This window comes from Heterocephalus glaber, unplaced genomic scaffold (genome assembly GCF_053883595.1).
Source record: "Heterocephalus glaber isolate CG9 unplaced genomic scaffold, H.glaber_assembly_v1.0 deba00000809, whole genome shotgun sequence".
Classification (NCBI taxonomy): domain Eukaryota; kingdom Metazoa; phylum Chordata; class Mammalia; order Rodentia; family Bathyergidae; genus Heterocephalus; species Heterocephalus glaber.
In genome coordinates this window covers 453,929-470,626 of record NW_028258163.1, presented here as the reverse complement: position 1 = coordinate 470,626, position 16,698 = coordinate 453,929, and the positions used below count along the sequence as shown (strand labels likewise).

The 16,698-nt window shown below is 43.9% G+C and overlaps 1 protein-coding gene and 2 pseudogenes across 11 annotated transcripts in view; 1 reads left to right on the top strand and 2 right to left on the bottom strand.

Moving 5' to 3' along the window:
• Spg11 (SPG11 vesicle trafficking associated, spatacsin) overlaps window positions 1-16,698 on the top strand; it is a 127,668-nt gene that overhangs the window by 85,702 nt on the left and 25,268 nt on the right. For all 11 annotated transcript variants that reach the window (XR_015449734.1, XR_015449728.1, XR_015449727.1 and 8 more), the window contains 9 exons: window positions 8,260-8,399; window positions 9,207-9,405; window positions 9,768-9,905; window positions 11,330-11,463; window positions 12,044-12,151; window positions 14,505-14,673; window positions 15,054-15,142; window positions 15,337-15,492; window positions 16,441-16,592. Coding sequence is in view for 1 of the 11 variants with exons in the window: in XM_004861718.4 (XP_004861775.2) it covers window positions 8,260-8,399; window positions 9,207-9,405; window positions 9,768-9,905; window positions 11,330-11,463; window positions 12,044-12,151; window positions 14,505-14,673; window positions 15,054-15,142; window positions 15,337-15,492; window positions 16,441-16,592 (1,285 nt within the window). In the remaining 10 variants the exon portion in view is untranslated. The remainder of the gene's footprint in view (window positions 1-8,259; window positions 8,400-9,206; window positions 9,406-9,767; window positions 9,906-11,329; window positions 11,464-12,043; window positions 12,152-14,504; window positions 14,674-15,053; window positions 15,143-15,336; window positions 15,493-16,440; window positions 16,593-16,698) is intronic.
• Window positions 457-1,804, bottom strand: LOC147828992 (exocyst complex component 5 pseudogene; annotated as a pseudogene).
• On the bottom strand, window positions 1,030-8,263 carry LOC147828991 (exocyst complex component 5 pseudogene; annotated as a pseudogene).

The window sequence follows — 16,698 nt, the reverse complement described above, 5'->3', positions numbered from 1 at the left end:
TTTAGGAAAATCTACAATAATTTGATTAATACCTACACTGAAAATTTTAAATTGGTGAATAATAAATGTGGTTTTGTTGTATTTTACCTACTAGTAATGCAAATGGGATAGTAAAATTCCCAAATGGAATATGTGAAAGAACTAGAACCAGAGATCTGGTAAAACTGCATGTCTTCTGACACCAACATTTTCCAGAATGAAAAACAGTGACGTGTATTTTTACAGAATTTGAAATTTATAAATTCAAGAATGGAATTAAAATTCAACTTGGCATGAAAAAAGTAAATATAGCTAGTGGTGTCCAAATTTCAAATAAAACCTCAAGGGTAAGTATGGCTGTTTTCTTCCAAACAGTCATTTTTGCATAAAATATTGGCTGTGTCAAAAGGAATCTTCTGTGCTTTCTATCAGCTGAGGCCTGCTGAAGTATAACACATTTGCTTTGTAAATTTAACCTCAGCTGAGGTTAAATTTAAAGTGTCTAACAAGGCGGGCAGATCTATAGTCAGCACAAAATTATATGAAGGAGTGAAGTATGTTCTTGTCCAGATCAGCGAGTTGTTCTCCTGAGCAGACTTTGCAACTACAAGAAGGTTGCAGAGTGCATGCAGAGTATCAAAATGATGTATATGATTGGAAGCATGAAGTCTTTGGCAGACTTCCTTCAGCTATCACAAATTGCTAACATGCCACAAATACAACTACAGGAATATTGTTGAAGGTGTTCATAAATAAGTCAATGAAAATGCACTCCAAGCTCCATCAAAACTGTATCCACATTTTTCCCATCCATGGAATTTTTGATCTCCGCTTGCTTTCTCTTACATAAGTGCAGACTTTTACAAAGGTAAAAGTATGTTGAATTAAAACATTGTTTTCATCTTCTGGCTTAAAATCTGTTTTCTTTTGTTCACAGCCAAGATATGCTTCATTTCCCCAATCATACAATTTAATGTCCTGTCAATGCCAGTATCCAATTTCATCCCCATTTGTTCAATTATTTCTTTTTTCTTCTGAAGCCATTTAGATAATTTAAGAGCTTCTTAGTGGCATGAGATGATCATTAAACTGCTTGTTAAAAAAATGAAAAACAGGGCTGGGGATTTAGTTCAGTGGTTCCACGGCCTGCCTCTCAAGCGCAAGGTCCTGAGTCCGATCCCCAGTACTTAAAAAAAAAAAAGGCTTAACTAGCACTTCTTGGGATAGGATAGTTTCCCCATGAGTAGCAATAGTTGGCCCCAGTGGTGAGCTGGTACACTGTCTAATTCTCTCTTGCAAATCTTGACTACCTCTGTGCCAATGGATCTCTTTTGATTATTTTTTAAATCATAATAGCATTACAGGATAACACTTCTGCTTTTCAAAAAACCGGTCTCAGCCTCAATATAGTTCTCCAAATAGGAAATAAAAATGGATCTGATAAGCTAAGACAAGAAAGTTTGTATCAGTACCTAAATTAAACTCTTATCAACTTGCTGGAGGGCGGGGGATTTAGCTCTGAGGTTCCACCACCTGCCCTGCAAGCACAAGGACCCAGTTTAATCCCTGGTACCAAAAGAAAAACAAAATCAACTTGCTGGAAAGATCATGGTTCTTGTATATAAATCGTAGAGATTTTTGAGATACTGTTCTCCATCTGGTTTCCTATATTCTTCCATCTGATCTTTCAAAAAAAACCCCTGTAGTTTGATTTCAAATACGTTTTGAATAAGTTTAGCCAGTACTATTTCTGGATTACTAAAGGTATCTCCAACTTGCTTGTTTGCCCATTGACAGAGTATTGCTGCATCTTCAAATATACCATTTCTCAAGTAAGCACCCTTCTGGCACTGCTTTGTATAAACATCAGCACAGTGAGAATAACCCTTAAAATGATGTAGCCCTGGGCCTGGGATTTAGCTCAGTGGCACCGTGCCTGCCTGGCAAGCACAAGGTCCTGAGTTCAATCCCCAGTACCAAAAAAAAAGGAATTCAAACAAAATGAAGTAGCCCTGCTACTACTTCCCTCATTTTAGAGATTTCACCTTTTCTTTGAGCACTAGTAAATTCCTGAATCAGTTGGCCTTCTAAATCATGGTATTTACTTGCAATTTGGGATTTTACTTCTGAAAAATCTATCAAAAGGTAACTCCTGGGTAATTAGGTGCAACTTCTGAATCATGTGTGCTGCCTCCTTCTTTTCAGAATTAGTAAAAACCTCAGATTTCATTTCTCCATCTAGAAACTCATTAAAGTATTTCATCAATTTCTAGCCTCCACTGCCTGTTGTCTAGTGTGTTTACCCCTTCCAACTGGCCTCCAAAGCCACACACTTTGATTGCTACATGTGGTCATCTAGTGTTTGGAAATGTGAAAAGGTAACCTAATTGCTTTTCTGAAGCTCTTGTGTCTGTCTTCTTGGCAAATTCCTTGGCTTCCTTCTGACATTTTTGCTCTAATTTCTCTATTTTCCTTCGAATCCTTTCATCCATCCACTGGAGTTCTTGAATATGATTTACAAATTCTTCTAATAATCTTTTAGGATCGAAAGTTTCAGGCCCACCTCTAGAACCTCCTCCTGGGATTCTCCATACAAGATGTCCAGTATACTCATCTGCCACAAAAGGCTCCTAGAGGAGCTCTGCTGTGCTCACCATCTCAGCCCCGAGAGGTTGGCCCTTGGGGGATGCCTGGTCTTCAGGTGCTGCGCCTCACCATCTCAGAGTTGCCACCCACAGATCCCAAGGCCACCACCTCTGCTGGTCCCAGTGTCACCACCTCCTACACCGGAAGTAGAACTGCAACTTCTGGGATTTTGACCGGTGTCCTGGGTAGTTTCTTCTCTCGTCATCATTTGAGTTTCTATATGCCTCACTTATTTGTATGTTGAGTGTTTCCCCCCATACTTAGAAAGTTTTCTGTGATTTCTGTGAATAAATTTTTTCTTCCATATGTGCTGCTGTCTAATTTTTCTTTAACTCCAGTTAGTCTTACCATCTTCTAGTAGCTGTTAGATGAATTTTCCTTGCTGTCTTGATTTTTTAAGTATCTCCTGAGTACATGATCCCATCCATCCTTGAGGTCTAACACTGTCCTCATATTGGTCACTTCCCTTGTTGATATGCTAAGCAGGACTTTTTATCTCTGAGATTTCTCTTTGGTACCTTTTCATGGACTCTACTTCTGTGGTTAATCTGTCATTCATGTTTTGAATAGTTTTGATTATCTCTTCTAATTTTTTAATTTGACTGATCTTTAAACACATTGGTCAGTTTAACTCCATTGTCAGTTTGGTTATATCATCTTTGAGCTTGCCAAGTTTCTTTGCTTTCCCTTTTATCTTTTCCTACAGTTCAGCTATTTGGTGTTTAATTTCCTCTTCATCTGGTGTCTCTTACCTGCTTTGGGAGAGCTGGGAGTCTTCAGAGGCATTTTGTTACCTTGTTTTTTCATGTTCTTGTTTGTGTGTGTGCTGATTGGTTGAATGCAAACTTTGTTACTGGTGTGAAGATCATTTTAGTTAGGTTGTTTTCCAGTGATGTGATCTTGGCTTCATTTGTCAAGAACTGTTGTCTGCCACTTTAACCTATTCAGTTTAATTGAGTTGGGACCCAGTCACTGTTGTAAGGAGAGAATTCCTGCTGGTTATAACAGCATCTACAGATCATACAGTCATAAACATTAAAACTTGTTTTGACAATTTCATCCTTTTATCAGTGCCCCTTATAGATCATACTATAATCTATAAGTATTAGGTGGTTAGTCTGTAATATGAAGCGGGGGGAGGAGAGAGTAAAGGGGGAATGAAAGGGGTAAGTCAGAAGAGAAGGAGTAAGAAATGTCAGTGGGTGAAAAGTAGATAAGAAACTGGGACTCTGAGGAAGTTATTTTTATAGGTGGAGTAAAGGGCCAGTGTTTGGGAGTTTGAGAGAATGTTTGTGGAGTTGGGGGGAGCAATGTCAAGGGAAAGAAATGTGCTTACGGATTGAAGGGAGCAGTGTGGTTCCCGGAAACTTACTGTATTCATAGTTCGTTTTGTTTGGATCCTCTAAACACAGTTCTGTTAAGGGGTACCTGGTATGGCCATGAACGGTACCATTCAAGTTAAAGCACTGATCAGTTATTACTCTCTTTTGCGTAAATAAAGGCACCTGCTGTATGGATGTTGTATGAAAGGTGGAGAGGAAAACAGGGAAGATAAGAGAATTGGGGAAATGAGGAAGAACAAAAAAGAATAGGGAGGAAAGTTTAAAAGAGAAGAAAGACTAAAAGAGGGGACTAAAGAAAAACCTTTTAAAATAATATTAATTTAGAAGCAAGACAAGAAAACCCAGACAAGCAAGCAGGAAACAAACAAAGGCCCTCAGGCAGTTGCTGTGGCTGGGGGCGCACAGCTCCTGTTACCACCTCGGACTGTTTAACTGCCAGCCTGGGGCATCCCTCTGGACCCCTCCTGGCTGCAAACTGTGCTGTGGTGTGGTTGGGTGAAGGCTGTTGGGGGCACTGTGGACCAGGGGCTTCCCCTTTTCAACAGCCTGGATATTTTGATTCAATCTAGAGGATTCATTTTTCAGGTTACTTTCTGTATCTGGGTGAACCTGAACCCTATCCACACCGGATCCTTCCTATCCTTGCGTTCCATCCTAGTTGTCTTTTTTCTTTTTTTCTTAATCTTCTTATATTACATCTCCACACATGGAAAACCCCATCAAACAATGCTGTAACTTTTGCTTTTAACTGGAAATACATATTTTTTAAAATATGAGAATAATCTATATTTAATCAAATACTTAAACTTTCTCTTGCTCTTGTTTTATTCCTCATGTTCCCAAAATTCCTTCTAGTCTCTTTTTTCTTTAGTCTGAAGGACTTAATTCAGTAATTCTTTTAGAGCTGTCTTGCTAGCAACAGATTTAGGTTTGCTTTTTTGTTTTGTTTTGTTTCTTCGCCTAAGAATATCTCTATATCACTTTCATTTCTAAAGAATGTTTTCAGCCAGGCATGGTGGCTCATGCAGCAGTCTGGAAGGCTGAGGCAGGAGGATCACAAGTTTGAGGCCAGCTTGAGCCTCATAGCAAGACCCTGTCTAAAAGATTTTTCTGAGTATTTAAAATTAATTGGGATTTCTAGGACTTTAAAATATAGTTCCAAGACAGGGGTTGGAGAGAAAAGGGGAAGGAAGGGGGAAAGAGAGAGAAAGAAAAGAAATTTTTACTTTCTTTAGGCCTCCACAGTATCTTGATGAAAAATCTATAGTTTTTTGAGTCATTGTTCACTTATACATAGTATACATATATTTTTGGTTGCTTTAAGAATTTTAGTATATATTTCATTAGGTTTACTCTGTGGGATTCACTGAATTTCTTTTTTTTTTTTTTTTGGTACTGGTGATTGAACTCGGGTCTTTGCACTTGCAAGGCAGGCGGTGGATCCACTGAGCTAAATCCCTGGCCTGCTGAATTTCTTAAATATATGTTTATATCTTGTCAAATTTGAAAAATATTCACTCTTTTTTAAAAATTATGACAAGGTCTCACTCTGTTACCCAGGCTGACCTCAACCTTGTGATCCTCCTGCCTCAGCCTCCTGAGTGCTGGGATTACAGGTAGGCGTCACCACCCATGGTTCAGCCTTCATTTTTTGAAAACAATTTTAGTACAATAATCTTTCTCCTTTCCTCCTGGGACTTCAGTGTTAACAAATTTAGAACTTTGCTATTCTCTTATAAATGACTGAGGCTTTGTTCAGCCTTTTTCCACATATTTTTCTCTTTTTGGATTGCATAATTTCTATTGGTCTATCTTCAGTTTCACTGAGCCCTTCCTCTGTCATTTTCATCTGCAGTTGAGTTATTTATTTCTATGATTTTTAAATTTCAGTTTTTCAGTTCTGAAATTTCTGTTGTTCTTTGTTATCTTCTGTTTCTTTGCTAAGAATTCTGTATTTCAATTTGTGCCAAGACCATATACAGTTGCTTGTCAGAACATTCATTAGTAGCTGCCTTGAAGTCTTTATCATATAGTTTCAACATGTATGTCATTTTCATGCTGGTTGGCATCTTTTTCTTTTTTCTTTTTTTCCTGGTGAGCTGAGATTTTTCAGCTTCTTTGTATCCTTTTTTTTGGGAGTTGCATCCCTGGATATTTTGAGTAGTTTACATGCAAATATACTCATTGAAAGTCTGAGTTTTATTGAAGTCCCGTTAAGAATGTTGGCGTTCTCTAGCAGACCTGCGTACTTCGGGATGGGCTCTGTGGGCTGTAGTTGGCATCAGGGCGTGTCCTTGGCAGTGGGTGCACCCGAGCTTGGTGTCCCTGGTAGTGGTGTGCAGGTTATTGCAGCTTTCAGAGGTTCAGTGTGCTAGTTAGGCTCAGACCATCATGTACAGCCCAGGAGTGAGCCCTGCGGTAATAAACATTTCGCTGGGCTGCTTTCCTGTGTCTCTTCCAGATAGCTTCTGTTTCTCTGAGGCTTCCCTTTTCTGTCCTCTAGCCCAGTGCCGAAGGATTAGACCTACTCTGTCACGTGTTCCCTGATCTCGCCCACATCAGACCCCAGTAAGGGAGAGAAGTGCCAGTTCCAGTAGGAGTCTAATCCACCCTCTTGAGCCCAGAGCACCTCTACTTAGAAAAGAAGCTTCCTGTCTCTGAGTTGGCTCAATTCCAGCTGCCACTGAAGCCTCTGCCAACACTGCCCAGGGCATTCTTAGGAGCTGGGCCAGGGTAGAGTGGGCTCCCTTTCTTGCCTTTAGAACTGGCTCCGGAGGGCTTTTCCCAGAGTGTGTGCTTGATTGAGTGCTCTCATGCTTGCACTTGCCTGGGGTGAGGGGGTCCCTCTCTCCTCTCTCCTCTCTCCTCTGTCCTCTCTCTCATATTGCTTCCAGGTTTCAGTTTGAATTCAGAGGGAGATAGTGTGGAGTGAGGTTTATTTCATCTCACCTAGAATTGGACCCTGCAGTGAAGGATGAATACAGATTACATGGTCTGAGTTGCATTGCATTTGTCTTTAGAGCATACTTTTATAATGCTTAATACTTACTTTGGTTTGGCTTGTTTTTTGTGGGGGGCGGGTACCGGGGATCAAACTCGGGACCTTGCATTTGCCAGGCAGGCAGCGGCACCACTGAGCTAAATCCCTGGTCCTGTTTGGGGTTTTGAAACAGTCTCACTATGTATCCCAGCCTGATCGCAGACTCACTGTCCCTCTGCTTCAGCTTCCCAAGTGTTGGGATCACAGGTGTGTGCCAGCTCAGCCAACATTGCTTAGTATTTTGAATGCAACAGCTTAATGTATTTATTGTACCAAATAACAATACGGAAGTATATAGAATAAAAAGTGAGTTCAGAGTGATGTCCATCAGATTCCCCAGGATATCTTTTATTTGCTTGGATGCAGTATGCATGCCTGTAATCCCAAATACTTGGGAGGATGAGGCAGGAGGCTCGAAAGTTCCAAGGCCAGAACGGACAACTTAGTGACACTGTCTCAGAATAATAAAGGACTGGGGATGTAGCTCAGTGGTAGAACACTTCCCTACATGCACAAGGCCCTCCTAGTTCCATCCCCAGCAACACACACAGATGCATACACACACACACACACACACACACACACACACACACACACACATTACATAAACATCCTACTTTTTTTCCTAATAGAAATCATCAAATTTAAAAAGTCTTCTATTCAGGCCATTTTGGGGTCGGGGGGTTGTAGCAGTAAAGATTCAACTCAGAGCCTCTACCACTCAACCAAATTGCCCGCTTAAAGATTTTTATTTTAAAATTGAGAATGGATTTTAATTTTACTATACTTTCAAAGTACATTTGCATTTTGGAAATGAGTATGTGGTTAATGAACTTGAAGGGAGGTTAACAGTAAGACTGCTAACAGCCTCTTACATGCAGGGTGATGAAAACCAAGATTGAGGCAGTGACTGGAGAGGTGTTTTGTAGATAGATATATAAATATAAATACATGCCTGGTGATTTATTGACATGCGGGAAAGTTGGAGGGAGTATGTGTGGAGGAGCTTGGTAGGCAAGGCGGTGCTGACCTCTAGGTGGCTTTGGGACTCTTGTAGCGCGAGATCACCCTAGAAGGTAATGCACGGAGTTTAAGGGGGTCCCTGTCGGGTGAACCCAAACGGGGGCAGCGGGGTGTTATCAGTCATGGAAACATGATGCAGGGAGTTGCACACAGAGAGGAAAAGTCACAGGGGCCTGGGAGAGGCCTTAACCTGCAAACCTAGAGCTCCTGACTTGTATTTGCTTCCAGCTTCAAGTGTGGACAGTCAGTCATGTGTGATGGTGCCCCCAAGTGATGAAGTGGTGACAAATCTGGAAACTCTTACAAGCAAATGCCTCTATGGGAAGAACTACTGCCGGCAGATCCTCTGCCTGTATGAACTTGCCAAGGTACTTGGGAGGTCTCCTGGAAGGGGAAACTGGAGGTAGATTTTGAACACTGCCATGACAGCCCTTCAGATGGAAATGTTAGCCTCATGGCTGACCTAGGATCAGAGCTCTTGGCAGGATATTGGCTCCTGTGAGTCTATCTGCAGGGAATAGTAGGAAAGGCCAAGAACCGGGGCAATCTTGAGTCCTGGTCACAGCTCAGCCACCCAGAAAACTAAGGGCAAGACATTTTATCTCAGTGGGACTCTTGCTCTTCATTTAAATGATAATTTGAATATAAGGGTTCCTTCTAGACCCTGTGTCTTGGGTTTTCTTCCTGACGGTATAGAGCATTCCATATGGAGTGCAGTGACTATAAAGACAGGAGCCAGAGCAGCCAGGATGCTCTGTGCAGTTTTGAGGAAGAAAACAGTGGACAGGATGTGAAAGAGCATGAGGGAAATAAAACTGAGTGTCAGAGTACTTGGACTTAGAGAAGACTCCTAGACGTCTTTGGAAATTTGAGGTTTTGCTGCTGTTGTGGGAACAATAGGGAAGGTACTGTTGCATTTTATTCTGCTTTCTTATGTTTTTTATGTTTGAAACAATCAGTGTTCAACAAGAGATAGTCATCTGATGTTTTCTGTTTTCTGATAATAAGCCTTTCTTTTGCTTGAATCTGGCTGTGGTGAATGATAAAAAGGACTAGGAAGTAGGGATTTTTAAACTCAGAAAACAATGGGGTCTGTCTACATCCCATTTCCTACAGAGCTGTCTTTTGATTTTTCTTGGCTCCTGAGAATAACTTTGGCTCTACCTTCTCCCCAGGAGCTGGGCTGTTCCTACACAGATGTTGCTGCCCAGGGCGGCAAGGCCCTACTCCATGCAATCCTGGCCTCCCAGCAGCCTGACCGGTGCAGACGTGCCCAGGCCTTCATCAGTACACAGGGCCTCCCTCCAGACACTGTGGCTGAACTTGTGGCTGAAGAAGTGATGCAGGAGCTGCTGACCTCATCTGAGGGAACAGGTGCTATGGCCCAGCCTCTCAGACAGCACTCTCAGGTCCCCAGCATCAAGGATTTGGATGCATCGTATATGTTGCCCTCTCACATTTCCAGATCATACTTGGAAAAGAACACATCACATTTATTTTGTTGTTGCTTTGAATTATTTTCTGATCATGCTCAGAGTAGCTCTGCCCTCTCCCCCGGCACTGCTTCTGTCCTGTGGGCCAAGGTTTGGAGTTCACCAGCAGGACTGCTGTAGAGGGAGCTCCCTCAACATGACCTCTGGTGCCCAGCTTGGGGAGAGTGACTTCTGGCAGCATACTTTTGGCCTTCTCCAACTCTTCCATGTTAAACCAGCCTGTTTCTACATCTTTCTGTGCAGGACATAAGCAGGTGTTCAGCCCAGCAGAGGAAAGCCAGACATTTCTTCAGCTGACTGCTCTGTGTCAAGACCACACCTTGGTAGGAATGAAGTTACTGGATAAGATTTCCTCTGTTCCTAATGGACAGCTGTCTTGCAGTAAGTTCTCAGCCTTTTTCTTACATGTTTTGAGCCTAAGCAGGTTTCCAAAAGGTCTCCTAGGGTCATCTCTCCAAAACTTGATTTAGGTCCTTGTTCTTGCTCTGGATACCTAGCCCTCCAGCATGGGGTGTGAGTTTTTAGTGGAAAGCCATAAGTTTACTGAAGAAAATTTAGAAGGTATGCAAAGGTAGGCTTAAATTTAACACACAAAAAGTTAACCTTGCCGGGGGTTTAGCTCAGTGATTCCGTTGCCTGCTTTGCAAGCGGAAGGTCCTGAGTTCGATCCCCTGTACCAAAGGAAAAAAAAAGTTAACCTTTAGCTTTGTGTGGTATTGTATACCTGTCCCCAGCACTGAGTGAGACCAAAGCAGAATTGCAGGTTTCAGGCCAGCCTCGACAACTTACCAAGACTTTTCTTGAATTTTTTTTAAAAAGAGCTGGGAGAGGAGGTGCTGGGGATATAGTTCAGTGATAGGGCACTGGCCTTGCATGAGTAGGCCTTGGGTTCAATTCTCAGTATTACAAAAAAAAAAAATAATAATAATTGTACTGTTTTGGGTTTAGTTTCCACTGTTTGCTATTTTAAACATTCTGATGAATATTTCTGTGCCCATCCATAATTATTTCCCTAGGATAAAATCTTGATTCAAGGGTGTGCTCATTTTAAAGGCTTCTGAGACATATATACATACATGCATGTGTATGCATATATATGTATGTGTGCACACATACACACAAGTGTGTGTATATGTCTTTATGTCTGGCTAAGTTTCACTCCAGGTAAAAAAATGTCACCTTTCACTCTTAGGTGGTGTATCACTTCCTGAAACCTATTTCTCTTTCATATTGATAAGCCCCAAAAGAGGCATTTTTTTTTTTTTTTTTAATTTGAGACAAGGTCTTCCTCTGTAGCCCAGGCTGGCCTTGAACTCACTATGTAGCCCAGGCTGGCCTCAAACCTGCAGTGATCCTCCTGCCTCAGCTCCTGAGTGCTGGGATCATAGGTGTGTGCGCCACCACACTCAGCTTGTAGTTTTCAGTCTGTACCCAGGCACATCTTTCCCAGTCTAGAGAGCCAGAACCCCTGAGACCTTCCATGGAGGTGCAAGCGAAGAGAGACCTTGGATTCATGTTGGCAGAAATGCCATCAGTTTGTCTGCAGAAGGCTTCGAAGATCCCTTGTTCTCATTTTGGGCCTTCTGGAAATATGGCCACTGCCTGACTTTGGAGGACAGTTAGTCCCCGTGCTTAGCCCTGGGAGAAGAGCCTCGAGATCAGCAGATGGTTTTCCTAGGGAGCTCGTGTGGCCAGGCCTCAAAGGGGCCAGCGAGAGCTTGCTACACAGGCCTCTTCCCTGCCAGGCAGAAGGCACAGTGGGTGGCCAGGCTTCAGGAATTTGTCTCACCAGTGTCCTACCCCAGCCACAGAGCTCCTGATCCTGGCTCATCACTGCTTCACCCTAACATGCCATATGGAGGGCATCATGCGAGTCCTGCAGGCCGCCCGGACGCTCACAGATAACCACTTGGCTCCCAACGAGGAGTATGGGCTGGTGGTGAGTAGCCCCCTCCACCCACCCTCTGGCCTGAAGCAGCCTTTGAGAGGAGCAGAGATGAGGGGCTTTCTCAGAGCTGAGGTGGTCTTAGGAAATTCTGCTCCTCTAGATCCCATGATCTGTTTCATGGTTGGCTGGGCCACCTACCCTGCAGCAGCTCCAAGTTATGGTTTCTGTCTGAATCAAAGATAGCTCCAGAGGAGCAGAGAGAGTTCCAAGGCCACTGCACCCTCATGACAGGGCAGTGAGTTCTTCTAGAGGGCTCACTGTTCCCCAGAATACGGTAAATGAGTTGACAGTTTGAACTCCATTGCTTTCCCTAATTCTCTGCCACATAGGCCGTTGAGGAGCAGTGGGAAGAGCAAGAGCCTGCCCAGGAAACAGCTTCACATTACTTGGTAGTCATGCTTAGACAACAGAGGGGAAGTTCACAGTGGTGTCTCCAAAGACTAGCACTGTGATTCCTCCAAAGAAGTCCCTTGTTGGGAGCACAGGGGGGAGCTGGGCATGCAGCTGCCCTGACAAAGAGGTGGTCTGGTTCAAAGGAGTCCAGAGATGCTGACACGCATCCTCCCCTCAGGTCCGGCTCCTCACTGGCATTGGAAGGTACAATGAGATGACGTACATATTTGATTTGCTGCATCAAAAACACTACTTTGAAGTGCTGATGAGGAAGAAGCTGGATACGGTGGGTGTGAACAGTGAACTGGGCTTAGCTTCTCTGAGTGATGATCTCAGACAGGGTGGGACCCTTGGGTACAGGGAGGGAAGTCGACACTGCAGTGGAGTGCTGACCAGGGAGGAGTTATGCTGATATTACTGAAAAAAATGCTGGGTGCTGTGGGCATACACCTATAATCTCAACATTTGGGAGGCTGAGGTATAAGGATCACTGCAAGTTTGAAACCAGCCTGAACTGCACAGACCCTGTCTCAAAAAAACAAACCAAAAACTGAACGAAAAGTTTCTCTCCCACCACCTCCAACAGGTATCCCCAACTTGTGGTCCTTTATTTAAAAATAAAGGAGGGCCAGGGCTGGGGATTTAGCTCAGTGTCACCATCCCTGCCTCACAAGCACAAGGTCCTGAGTTCGATACCCAGTACCAAAAATACATATATAAATAAATAAATGAGGGCCGGGGATGTAGCTCAGTGGCACCGCGCCTGACTGGCAAGCACAAGGTCCTGTTCTGAGTTCGATCTCCAGTACCAATAAAAATAAAAATAAAGGAAGTTCTGTTACCTATATACACTAGGTACATATCATATGTTTTATATGCCACCCAAGACAATTCCTCTTCACTCAGTGTGGCCCAAATGAGCCACCGATATCCACAGGCTAGAGACCCCTGCAGGGCCTGCTGTTTCAGAAAGTGCCTTCTCTAACAGCAGCAGAACCCTTGCTGAGAGCCATGCTGAAAGTGGTGGGCTCTGACACTGTGCCTGAGGGCTTGAGTGGAAAAATTTTAAGGAAACCATGAAAAAGTATCCTGCCAGAACCAACCAGGAAAGACAAGGCCCAGACCAGAAAATCCTTCTACAAGGATGACCAGGAAGGCTTGGAAGCAGAAGCCTGCCCTGCTTAGTTCTTTGGGCCTTTGGGAGCCCATCCCCGGCATGCTGTGACACCAGGTGCATCGCTCATGCAGTGTTCCACATCACACATTTGGCTGATGTGCTGCCTCTGCTTGTTTTACCTCAGAAGAGTTAAAAAACAGTGTACTTTTGGCTTCTGGGAACCTGGCCCCAGTCAAACATCTCTGTAATGGTGGGCCAGTTTCACATCAGACCAAATCTAGCTGTCAGGACAGGAGGTCTACGCATGGGTGCATCTTCAAGATCCCTTGGAGGATTTTTTTTTTTTTTTTGGTACCAGGGACCAAACTCCAGACCTTTGCACTTACATACGGTGGAACCACAGAGCTAAATCCCCAGCCCTCCTGGAGGACTTTTTTTTTTTTTTTTTTTTGGTACCAGGGATCGAACTTGGGAGTGGAGGATTTTTTTTTTTAATTGCTATTTTTCGAGCCAGTTTTGTTTCTGCATTTAAATATCCTTTTAATAACTTTTTCTGATTATAAAAGTAATGCATATTCCATGTAAGACACTTGGAAGACAACACAGAAAACAGTCCTCAGTGTTTACCCATCTGGAGACAACTGCTGCTAAGCTTGGTATAGCCCCTTTCTTTGCAATTTACTCAAAAGCATACATACATATTTGTACATTTTAACAAAACTTACGCCACAGAGATAGGAAATAGCCTGCTCTTTTCCCTTAGTAAATGTACCATAACTATTCTTCAAATCAACACACAGTCTCCTACATCAGTTTTATTTATTTTTTATCTTTTGGTACTGGGGATTGAACTCCGGTCCTTGCACTTGCGCAGCAGGCAGTGAAACCAAGCTAAATCCCCAGCCCCTCCTACATCAGTTTTAATGGCCACAAGGTACTCTCTTAACCTTTATTTTGGACATTCAGGCTGTTTCTATATAATTACCTTTTTTTTCTTTTTTTTGAGACAGGGTCTCACTCTATAGTGTGGGCTCGCCTTGAACTGTGTAACAGCCCAGGCTGGCCTGAAACTGGTAATCTTAAGTGCTGGGATTGTAGGTGTGCAGCACCACACCCAGCTTGTTTACATTCACTTGAATACTTTTCCCTGCTTTTTTTTTTTTTGGTACCAGGGATCGAACTTGGGACCTTGCACTTGCCAGGCAGGCAGTGGAACCACTGAGCTAAATCCCTGGCCCTCCCTGCTTATTTCTTTAGGGTAGATTCCTAGAAATACAATTGTGAGATCAGCATATGCGTGTTTTTCAGGCTTCTCCCTTCTGAAATGTTTTACTGTTTACAGAGAGGACATGTCTATTTCCTTTTACCCAGGAAAGGATAAACTATATTCATTTTCAGTTTTAGTCATCTTTTCCTTTTTCTTGGGAGTTTTTCAAGAACTTTCAGAACCCAGACTCAGCCAGTCCTACCTGCCGTGCAGTTCCTGGTTGAGATCTTGGTATTCCATTTTCCCCCTGGGCAGAGTGGGACCCTGAAGACAGCCCTGCTGGACTACATTAAACGCTGCCGCCCTGGAGACAGTGAGAAGCACAACATGATTGCCCTGTGCTTCAGCATGTGCCGAGAGATCGGGGAGAACCATGAGGCAGCTGCCTATATCCAACTGAAACTGATCGAGTGTCAGGCCTGGGGTGAGCAAGATCACTGCAGCACCCCCAGGGCTGGCTGTCTGAAGCTGGGCCCCAGCTATGCAGACAGGAAACAGAGGGTGTTTGGGAAGCATTTGCACTCTTGGACTTGGATCCTGTGCATCCAGGGTGTCATCCATCAGGAACCATTGCATGCTGATGCTATGGAAGCCTTCCTTGATGCTCAGAGCAAAGGAAGGAACTAGAGGGGCACCAATTCCTACTCCAGGGTAGTTATAAGAATGTGCACAGTTCAGGCCCCACAGACTTTGAACTGGGTGAGACACCCATACCTCCTTGTGAATATGGCCAGGCCACTATGACTGAGAGAAGAGCCCACCTGGGAGTCAGACTGACTCAGCAGTGCCCTTTCTTCCCTGCAGAGGACAACCTCAAGGATGGGCAGCAGCTGAAGCAGCTGCTGTTGAAGGCCCTGACCTTGATGCTGGATGCAGCCGAGAGTTATGCCAAGGTAATGATGGTGTGAATGGTGTTAAGTTCACACTGGCCTTGGTATCTGCAGTAAGAATTGTTTTCTTTTGTCCCTGGTTTCCTCCAAGGGGAAGTAGTGTGTGTCATGGGCCAAGCAGGGTAGAGGGGCAAGTATAGTTGTTAAAGGGCTCACCTAAGAGTAACGTTCTTCTGCGCCCTCTGCTCCATCCTCAGGACTCCTGTGTGCGACAGGCCCTGCACTGTCACCGGCTCACCAAGTTGATAACACTACAGATTCACTTTCTGAACACTGGCCACAACACAATGGTCATCAACTTAGGCCGCCAAAAGCTGATGGACTGTATCACGGCCCTGCCTCGGTTTTACCAGGTGAACAAGAAACAAAACCAACAAGCACTGCAGCATCCCTTTTGCCGTGCCATTCATGGGACCAACGTTGGGTTACATTCTCAGGGATAGGAACAGGACCAGGACAGCATAGGTGTCCCGACTTAGCTGACAACGACCGTGAAGAGTTTTAGCTGGGCATGGTGGCACACACCTATAATTCCAGCACTTGTGAGGCTGAGGCAGGAGGATCACCACAAGTGCAAGGCCAGCCTGAGCTGCATAGGGAGTTCAAGACCAGCCTGAACTATAGTATGACTGTCTCAAAAAGAAAAAAAGGGAGGGCCGGGGATTTAGCTCAGTGGCACCATGCCTGCTTCATAAATGCAAGGTGCTGAGTTTGATCCCCAGTACCAGGAGAAAAAAAGGGAGATCTGGTCTGTTTCTCCAATAGCATGTTCTTCTGGTACCTTAGATGGTGTGAAGTACCAGCATCTCCTTTTCCCCATCATATTAAGCCTACAGAGGTAGGCATCTCTGGTCGGGGAGACAGTTCAGACTCCCATCCCTGCTGATGATCCTGCAAGACTCTCTCAGCCCATGTGTGTATAGGATCATACACCTGTATTAGCACTGAGAGGAGGGCTTCCAGGACGTGGGTTCTAGCCCTTTAAATGGTGTGGTATTGACACTAGGGATTCAGCCCTTCATTGTCCCTTGTATAGTTGGGGACACATGCTTTCTCAGCAAGTTTTATTAATCCATTGTGAAGAAGGCTACAAACACTGAAGCTTAGGTGTTTGGGGGGTTACAGAAGAGACAGTGCCAAACTAATACTATACTTTTCACCAGTTCTCATACAGTTCTAATAAGAGTTGATAATGATCATATTCACTGCATGAGTGTGGGGTACTGCTTTCTAGAATTCGCCTTCAGTTGTCCACCACATGGGCTCTAAATTATGTCCTGCTTCACTTCCATCCTTTTAAGGCATCTATTGTAGCCGAGGCCTATGACTTTGTTCCAGATTGGGCCGAAATTCTGTACCAACAAGTGATTCTTAAAGGAGACTTTAATTACTTGGAAGAATTTAAGCAACAAAGGTTATTAAGACCCAGTATATTTGAAGAGATTTCAAAAAAGTAAGTTTCAAAGTTGGAACTGTGCTGGGTACAGTGGCCCATGCCCACACAGTCCTAGCTACTGGGGAACCTGTGGTGGGAGGTCACCTAGCCAAGACCAGCCTGG